We start from the raw sequence: 10,130 nt of genomic DNA on the forward strand, positions 1-10,130 counted from the left end.
GATACCATGGTCATCAGTGCTACGATGAGTCCGATTCCCATCCTTTGAAGCTCTGTGAGTCCTTTGTTGTTCATCTTTTGGGCGATGAGCGGGTTAAGAAGAACTCGCTCGTAAAAGAAGATGAAAGCAGAGGCGCTTATGATGTTGAATATAGCCACGCTTGCTGGAGGAATTTTGAAAGATGAAATTCTAGTGTCCATTGATGCACCTTGTTCTACAGATAGTGATGACATTTGAGTATAAACAACGGAGTATAACATGGTGCATAGCCAAATTGGGATTAGTCTTAGTATGCATTTAACTTCTTCAACCTGAGTCACAGTACAAAGATGCCATTGATCGAGCTAGAAGTTTTATTCATCTTTCTTAACTCTTCAGGTATCTTAAATGCTGCTTTATCCAAGAATCTGATGAAATAAATATAAAAATAAATTAATAGAAACTTTTGAAAACATTAACAATTCATTGAAACAGGTTGAATATGTTATAAACCTTTTGATAGCTCAACTTGAAGGAACTTGGATATTATAATAACAAGCGAGTGAGCACAGTATGAGGATAAAATTAGATGTCCTATCGCTATAACATAATTAATAATCTGATATAAGAAGTTTAAATCTTCAAGATTGGGAAAAAAAGTTAGTAGGACTAGCAAGTAATAAGGAGAAAACATAGCAAGTATATATAAGATCATGTAAATACAAATGTGGCTGAAATACGTTGACATATTTAAATATCAGAAGTCTGGTAATTTCAAGTTCTGTAATAAAACAAATGATCAATATATCACAATGAAATGTGTTTGTATGTGCTCTTGCGCGTGATTGTACATATGTGCGGATGAGCGTGAAACAATACTTGAATAATTAAAATGACGAGGTCAACATACCTAAGTCCTTCAGTGTGCACTATCTTTCTTCCTCGATTAGAATATTCTTCAACTTCAAAAAGGTTGTCATCCCCAGAGATACCCTTGACCTTCCATTTTCTTGTTGCTGCAACAATGACTTGACAAAATCTAGGAATCGGATTTCCTCCTGGTTTAAAGTATCTGTACCTCGTAGTACCACAAAGGAACAAGATCAAAGCAAGACTAGCAGATCCTGTTGAGGTCCAAAATCCTAGAGTCCACATAGCTTCACTCTCAAAATAACCTAATACTGTGTCGGAGAAGAGAGATCCAATGTTGAGAGCGAAATAGAAATAACTGAAGAATGCTTTCTTTGAGTGTCCTTCTTCTGGGTCAGCTTCATCGAACTGATCAGCACCAAACGTGGCAATGTTGGGTTGGTATCCTCCATATCCTAGGGCTATTAGGTATATTGAGGTGTAGAACAAAGCTTTCTGATATGGCAAATGAGATCCACATGTAAAGTGTTCATCTCCACAACCACTAGGTTTCAGTAAAAACCTGGAGGATGTTAGCGACAATAGCCCCAGACCCTGTCATTTGTATATATAATCATTCCATGAGAACACAAAAAAAGTATGAGAAGTAAAGATTGTAATATAGCTGGTACAGAATCGAAGAAGAGAAAACGCCCTCAAATTAAAGAAAAACTTCTCAAATTACTTGATGTCATACAAAGCAATGGAAGCTTGATTTATATTCATCCAATCTCGAGTCTCACATTAATGAGCCTTACAAGTGAAGTGGGATTTATAAGTGTGATAGGCTCTTTTTAATAATAGGTTAGCTTTTTAGGATGGATTTTTCTCTTTAAACTTATGCTCATGACACATTCTTGGGCTTATCATGAAAGCAAGGCATTTGAGATAGGGTTATAATTATTCTTTTTTTTTTTTTTGCTTAGGGAAGTTAGAAACTATTATTTGATGATTATAAGCCATCATATAATGATTAATATTGTAACTATGGGTAGCTCATGGGTGGCTATTTACTCATCCATTCTAAGTGATGAGGTACTCAACCCCCTAAATCATGTTCTCAAGTTTTAACTTGGAAAAATGACAATTAGGGACCCATATAAGAACATTAATGATAATTATAAATTTTGAAATATTAAAATCTCAATAACAAACCATGGTCTTTTATTGCAACTAAAGACCACATGGTCTGTTATTGGCATTTCAATAATTCAATGTGTGTAATTATCATTAATGTTCTTATGGGTTCCCTAATTGTCATTTTCCCTTTTAGCTTAGTCTATATTATCAAATACTAGATAGTTTATTAACAAGATATCACAAAGATTTCTCTATTTTCTTCATTAACATAATTAAGTGAATTCTGCTTGAAGGGGAAAAATAAAATGTTTCTTATACTCTAATATATTGCTCAGCAAAGGGGAAAAGAGATATCCAAAGAACTTACAAGAACAAGGATGGCTTGGAAGACAACACAAGTCTTGTACCTCCCCCAATAGGAGTCACTGAGGAAGGCACCTACAAGGGAACACATATAGACTGTTCCTGCCCATTCACTTACGTTGTTGGCTGCATTTGCATTATCTTGTCCCATCACTCTTGTTTGAAATAGCACCAGATTCGCGTCCACTCCTAAAAATGCTAACGTTGCTAGCCCTTGATTCACTGCTTCATAAATAAATAATAATTATGATACAAGCTTTCTGGATTATCTATAACTTAACGGCTATGTGCACCGTGAGTGAAAAAAGACAACATTTAAGGATATGCTAAACATGTGACTTGGTGGAAAATTGTTCTAAGTTACTCTCTAGTGTCCTTATTATAAGACCTTCCCCATAATTTTTTAATGAATTAAAGGGCATTTTTGCCTCTTCAACTACTAACATAGAAGTGTCTGGTATCCTAACTATGTTTGCTGTGCAATATCCCCTTCAACATTTGAAAATAATACAATTTTGTCCTTACTGTTAAAAAGAATGAGTTTGACCATTAATTGACTTAAAAAATTACAAAAAAGGACCTTTTATGAAAATTAATATTGACTAAGTTTCTTAAATTACAAATAAATTAAAGACTAATGTATGTTATTTCTTAGCTATATAAATGATTAAAATAGCATTTTAACCGACTACTTTGATCAACTACCAGGTAATTAGAAGATTATAATTACCAGTATTATTGCCAACAATAGTAGTCCAATAATTAGCCCTGTCAAAGATATTTTGGTCTTTTTACATGGTAAGGTAATTATTTATAGTTTCTGGTTTCTTTTTTTTGTAGTTGTAGATCTTTTTGTACAATTTTTTTGAGTCAACTGACATTCAAAATTAACATTTGTTAACGCTAGAGGTAATATTATACTATTTTTAATTGTCGAAGGGGAATATTGCACTATGAAAAAGTTTAGGATACTAGACACTTTTTGCAAATATATAATTGAAGGGAAAAAATACCCTTTAATCCTTTTCTAATATAAGACTTTCTTTCCTTTCTAACTGTCCTATGCTTTGATATTTCTATACTTAGTAAATAACCTCCTAACTAATTAACGAACTTCATTGAAGATAATTTTAAAATTTTGATGGAATTAACTAATTTTAACTAGATTTATTAACTTACATGAAGTTGTTAATAAGTCACTATACTAGCTTAATCTATAACTAGATTTAGGCCATGCTCATTGCATCAAGTATGAGGATCAAGTGACTGTCTCACTATTTATAAATTATGATTAAATTTTATATTATATATTGATATACTTATTATCTGTCGAAGAATTTCTTCCCAATATTATTCTAATAAGGATTCAAGAAAGTTGGTTTGGTGACTGAGATTGGCTAACTATTTTTTGTGTATTTTTAATTTATTCATTACAGGATGTCGTTGCAATACTACAATAATTAACAACACCCCACAAACACACATAATATGTAATAACTAATAATGTAGTTGAGATACCCTTGAAAAAATCACGATATTAATTTAATTTAAACAAAATATTATAAGTTATTAATTCAGATCTTCCATATTTGTTAAAAATGCAGTCCCCCTGTTTCTGTAACTTGTATGTACACTTAAGAGAATTTAAATAATTAAAGGAAAAATCACATCTAAGGACCTATGAAGAAAGTTATTTACTGATAAGGACAAATAACAAGTTATACCATTCAAGAAAAATAAGTCTATATTTTCATTTTAATAATAATCCATTTTATATTAGTCTTTGTTTGCGAATAATTTTTTCCACAGGTTCTTAGATGCGATTTTCCCATATTAAATTACCAAGGATTAGATTTCCGCAAACCAAGTTCCTGTTCTTCCTCGTACTGCAGGATGTCCCTGCCTATCAGATGATCCAACCGCTGTGTAATCCTCTTGTTTTAACCTGATCTTTTCCTCCATAACAACAGTATCCTGAATATAAGTGTACTCTGTGTGTGTGATTGAATAATCACAATATTAAAATGTATTAAAATGTATTAAGAAGTAAAGTAAAATATCTTAAGCATGTGAAAATACAGAAAACGTAAATATATTTAATCATTAACCACTACCTGCGATAGGGAATGTTTTAAAACGTAAAACACATTTGATGAATGTTCACATTGATGCTTCCAGCAAACTAAATGAAGGGAAAAAGAAAGAAAGAAAGAAAAAGATTTAGATTAAGGGCCTGATTGATTTTTAAAAAAAAAATTAAAAAATTGTTCGGATAAGTGTTTTGGATTTAATTGTTTCAAAAATTGTTCTTATTTTTTGTTTTTAAAAACAAAAAGTGGAAACATCTTAAATTTGTTTTCATTTTACCTTTTTTATTTTCAAAATACATTATATTTAAATATTAGAAAATGTAGTCAACTTGACCAATTTCTATTATAAACCGTTACTATTAATCGCTTACAACTATCATTATTAGCCTATTTTTAATTTCTAAAACTGTTTTTTAATTAACATAACTAAAATATTTTAATTTTTTTTATTTTAAAAAACAATTTTGAAAATTACATTATAAAACAGTTTCTAAAAATAAATGAGAACGGTAACCAAACATGCCCTCACATCTGTAATTAAGAACTAACCTGTTCTTGCTAGTGACATGCGATGACCACAAGTAGAACTCTCAATAGATGAATTGATCATAGAATAGAAAGGAGCAAAGCATGTGCTCGTACGAAGAGAAATATATTAGTGAGGAGTGATACGAGAGTAATGGAGATTAGCGGTTATATATATACACATATGTAAGTATGCATCCATAGAGGTTAGGGAGGAGATTAAGATTTAATACGTACGTGAAAAGTCAGTGTGTCGTTTAATGTATAACATAAGCCAAACATTACGAGGTTATACTATATTGATGTAGAGAAGCCGAAAATGAGTTCGACACTAGCATGCAATAGCGTTTAGCACGTAGGATTTCTTGTTTCTTTCACGGTTAGACCAGGTTTAAATTTGCTAGTGTTACTTGATATCGACGTTTCCCAAAACGTATATGCTTCTTTTATAGGAAAATCTGGTAGTGAAAGAAGAAAAGACATAAAATAATAATGTTGCGTTTGATGGAAACCGAAAATGTACGTAGTTCCATTTGTTTGTACGGAAATATGAAAAGTTGGGTCGCTAAGGATGGAGGTGAAAAAGACGATTCATCTTCTCGTCCAGACAATCAATGATCGATTCATGAAATGCCAATAAGTACCGTTCGCATGAGGTATCACATCAACATAAATTCGATCTTAAATATTTCTTTTTTATTTCCAACATAATCTTATCCATCCATTTTAATTTTAAAATGCAAAATAAATAAACCAAATTCTTATGCAAAAATTACTACCAAATTAAAGTGATAGGGATGATCCAACCAATCAAATGAGTGTTAGGGATTAAGATTTTCTTATTAGGATGACTTACTCTAATTCATTTATTTTATTTCCCTTCATTTATAGTGACGATAATATTCTTAAAATATCTTAATTACCTTCTAGTATATTAGGGTATGTCTAAATAGCATTGAGTTGGCTTTCACTAGCTCAAGATAACCTAATTTGATCTTAAAGTTACAATTTAAGTCATCACATATACTAAATTATTCCTAATTTAGTTATTTGCATTTATCTCTTTAGGTTTAAGCTGCTTTTTCACCTTTCAATTTATCAAGCAATCCATAGGCATATCATATATGGTGACTGTCTATATAATAAAAAACTCAAAGCAAGAGAGATAAATATAAATGTAAAACATAAATTCTCATAGATAATAAATCATATCTTCAATGGGTAAATAAAGAAAACCAAACGAAGAGCAAGTTCATCCCAACTTCTCCCTACCCTATTTGGGAACTTAGAAAGAACTCAGAGTTATTGCAACAAATTCCCGATAAAAAGAATGACTTGACTAAAGAAAATAAATAAAGAGTGAGGAAATCGACTCCCAGATCAGAAAAATCCCCTCAAACCCGCCGTGCTCTACCTTCCACCTTCTACCTTCTACTTCAAATATCTCATTTTAAGATTAATTCTACAGCTACCACACGTCTTGTAGTCACATTTGCCCGCAATCGAGCCCTTTGTTTTATGTTTGTCTCTGTGGTCGAAGCACAAATCTCTCTCATCTCATCTGTGCAGGTGTGCGAGAAGTGAGATCGTCTCACGTCTAGCACTGGTCATCATCTATGTTGTGCTCATCCAGTGGTGGAACTGAACAGAAATGAAATGGATCTTCCAGAGGGGTTTATCCACAACTGGTTAATACTCGTGCTACCTTCGACCGCTAACGGACATAACCAGATGCCAGGATTCTACGTTCTTCGTCCACTTTTGGTCTCTTTTAGCTTCCTTTCTCTGCAAATTGCATAAAATACTCAGTGAGGTGATAGAATCCTATTTCCCCGTATTTTAAGCTACAGTTATTCGAATTGAAAGCCAAAAGCCTATTATAATAATTTATGTATAAATTGGTCTTATCTCTCATATTAATTGTCTAACCAAACTATGACAAACTTCCATTATTAACTAAAATCACCAATGAATCATCAGATATATATACACACACTAAAGAATGATCAACCACAAGACAAATAAAAACAAAAAAAATAACATAGTTTTGAGCTATTGAGAATTTTTTAAAAAAATGAAAAAATAGTCTCTTGAACATTTCTTACTTGTTTGATAACATTTTACTTTAGAAACCCTTATCTGGCAACGGGAGCTATCTTAAATTCCAAAGAGACGAGAAGAAACTAAAAGAATTGAAAATTCAAGCTCCATCTTGAATTCTTCTAACTTTTGGTATTATCTAGAATTTTAGGCTAACTTATAAAAATTCTAGAAAAGGTGGATCGAGCACATTCTCGTCATGCTTTCAAAGTTAAGAGTCCTCGTTATGAGAAAAATATTAAAATTGATTTGACATACTTGCCCGGCCCACTGATACAGTTCAATCGTTCATCTAGGATCATTTGGTTTGCGCTTTCCAATTTTCTGGATTTCTTACCTTAGCTTAGAAAATTAATTCTGCCAAAAAAAAAACTTAGAAAATTCTTGTCTTAGACCATACTCATCCACGTTAGGTGATATGAGACTTGTTTTAAATCCCTAGGTGGCCTGTATAAAGAAAAATTATAAAACATGACTTTTGTCTTTCCGCTTACTATAGTTAAATAAATATTCACAACTGCTTAGTTGTCATTCTTTTTAGAGCCTGTCCTGTGCCCAATCTTATAAAGTTCATATCTAGAGTTATAGGACTCCATCTAATGTGATCTTGGACTTGTTGGAAACCTTAAGACGCCGTCTATGACATAAAATATGAAACAGGACATTTGTTAACCCAGTTGACACAGTTTAATTAAGAAGACTAAATTTATAATAGCCGTGTCCAAAACTCAAACCAGCATGGTTCCAAGTTTATATTAGCCCTTAACAAGTCTAGTCGCACAGTAAAATTTTCCATTTCCATCGAGCTCGTTTAGGTCAGTCTTGGGAGTAAAAAATTCATTGTATTTCTACAGAATTTCAAAATCCAGCAATATAAATTTAAATTTGCATGTTTTTACGTAGCTTGTTAAGAACATGTACATAACGCTTTCATGCATTCATTTCCACTCTAGAGGTCATTCAAACTGAAATTATTATCATATTTGCACCTCACTTCATTATAAACAAAATTTATATACAAGATACATAAATCAGTCTCAAGATGATCTTTTAACATATCAAGTACTCCTCTTTTTTGCCTCTTCCATGAGTTCTTTCCCTTGCTTGGACTAAGTAACAGATTTGGAACATTGTTTGGGAAGGTGAGATTTCACAATCTCAGTAGCAAATAACATCCACTTCCACAGGCATAATGGCAATGAAACACATAACGAGCATTGCTAATTAAAAGTTAACATGGCACGAATTTCATTCAACTCTTGAACAGAACATTTGGCATACGAAAACAGTCGCATAAGCATTCCCGAACATAGCATAAAATTTCACATGCAAAGCACAATGAACACTTGACCACAAAACAAGAGAAAATTATAGTTTGTTACCTGATTTCGTTGACTTTGCACTTGTTTCTCTCCAACTTTAGGGTTCCGTTCCAACTTCCCAATTGAATTTCTCTTTCTTTCAGTCAATCCTATCATGCAATACAGAACATATCCATAAACCAAATTTCTAAAAAATGACACTATTAAAAAAATTGCATACATCTTTAGTCTACATTATACTTTTATACTCCATTTGGATGAAAAGAAATGTTGAGAGGAAAGAAAGAGAAGAGAAATGGAGAAGCGAGAAAACTAGAGAGATAATGTTATTACTTCTTATGTTTGGATGGACAGAGGAAAATATAGAGGAAACAAAATAGGCAAAAACCACAATGACAATAATACCCTTACATTTGGATTTATTATGTCATTGTTTCATTAAAATACACCGAAGAAAAATCATATTAAAATTCATCAAAATATTTTGAAATAAAACTATTTCGTCAAAAATTATATTTTTATATTTTTCTAATTAAACATCAAAATGGATAGTTTTTAAAATAAAATATAATAGTTTAAAATCAAAATGGAAATTTTATATTTAAAAATTTAAAAATAAAATCAATGATATTGTTCCATATTAAACGCCAACAAGAGCACATAGAAGAAAAGATTGTTTCGAACTAATGAACACCAAATGAAAAGGAATAAAAAAAAAAGCATGACAAATTTCATATTAAATCAAGTAGCATATACAAGTCCCCTAATTGTGGAGGTCTGAAACGGAGTCCAAAGCCGTGGAGATCGAAGGGGAGTTCGAAGATGGATACTAGATCACTGGAAAGCCAATGGTCCCAAAGCGTGGGTGAATTAGAAAGAAGGTGCGACTGTAATTTGGATTTTTTTTTTTTTTGGAGGGCAGATGCAAAAAGAATAATCTCTTCTCAAAATCTTTCCACTCATGGAGAGAAAAGTTGGGGAGAAAATGTGGTGGATCCATGCCTTATTTTTCTTCTCACTTTTTTGTCCCCCCCCCCCCAACTTTTTCTTCATCATCAAAATTGGGAAAAATCGTTTCGCTCCCTTAGTTTTCTTTCCTCCCATATTCTCTTCTCATCCAAATGGGGGGTTAGAGCCTAAACTTGACTTCCTATTCCATTGACCCTGAAATTGGGAGATTAGCACTATCCTACATGATTTTGGCCAATAAAATTATTGGTAATGTCAATTTTAGCAAAATCACATTTCTCCGTATGGACATAAGTTTGGGTGACAGCATGCCTATCACCAACTTTCAAAGTTGCTTCAAAACATCATTCTAACTCTACCAAGAGTTACAATCCCATTATAGCATTTATAAATATACCAAATCATATCTAAATCCTTTGTTTGCATATATCCAAATAAACAGGGCTGTACATCGTACACAATTTTCCCAATCAAATCCTCACACCAAATACCAATTAACTCCTTTAGACGGGAATTGAATCCTGACCTCTTGAAGACTATGGAACTACTTCCTTGATTCTCCTTCTTGAGAGTAATTATCTATATATCCAAAAATTTTAACATCAAATTTTTTATTAATTCTTATATTACTGTTTTAAATTTCTCCTTTTAGATTTTAAGTGGGAATTAGGTCTCTTTAATTTTGTCTGATATATGGGTTAATTTTTTTTCCTCATATAAATACAAAGTAAATTCCATTTACTACTAAATTAACCCAATTAAGTCTAAATAAATATAAAATTATTTAATGCTC

The 10,130-nt window shown here is 32.0% G+C and overlaps 1 protein-coding gene across 1 annotated transcript; it reads right to left on the reverse strand.

The window, feature by feature from the left end:
• Positions 1–23: 23 nt before the first annotated feature.
• LOC129301509 (protein NRT1/ PTR FAMILY 7.3-like) lies at positions 24–2,482 on the reverse strand (the record flags this gene model as incomplete). Its single annotated transcript, XM_054940069.1, has 3 exons — positions 2,336–2,482; positions 859–1,443; positions 24–311 (listed from the first exon to the last, which is right to left on the reverse strand). Coding segments are annotated over exons 1-3 (1,020 nt in total), but the record flags the coding sequence as incomplete, so codon positions are not given.
• Positions 2,483–10,130: the final 7,648 nt, after the last annotated feature.

Source organism: Prosopis cineraria, unplaced genomic scaffold, assembly GCF_029017545.1.
Source record: "Prosopis cineraria cultivar Desert tree isolate PC_DT_omini unplaced genomic scaffold, ASM2901754v1 PC2166, whole genome shotgun sequence".
Taxonomy (NCBI): Eukaryota; Viridiplantae; Streptophyta; class Magnoliopsida; order Fabales; family Fabaceae; genus Prosopis; species Prosopis cineraria.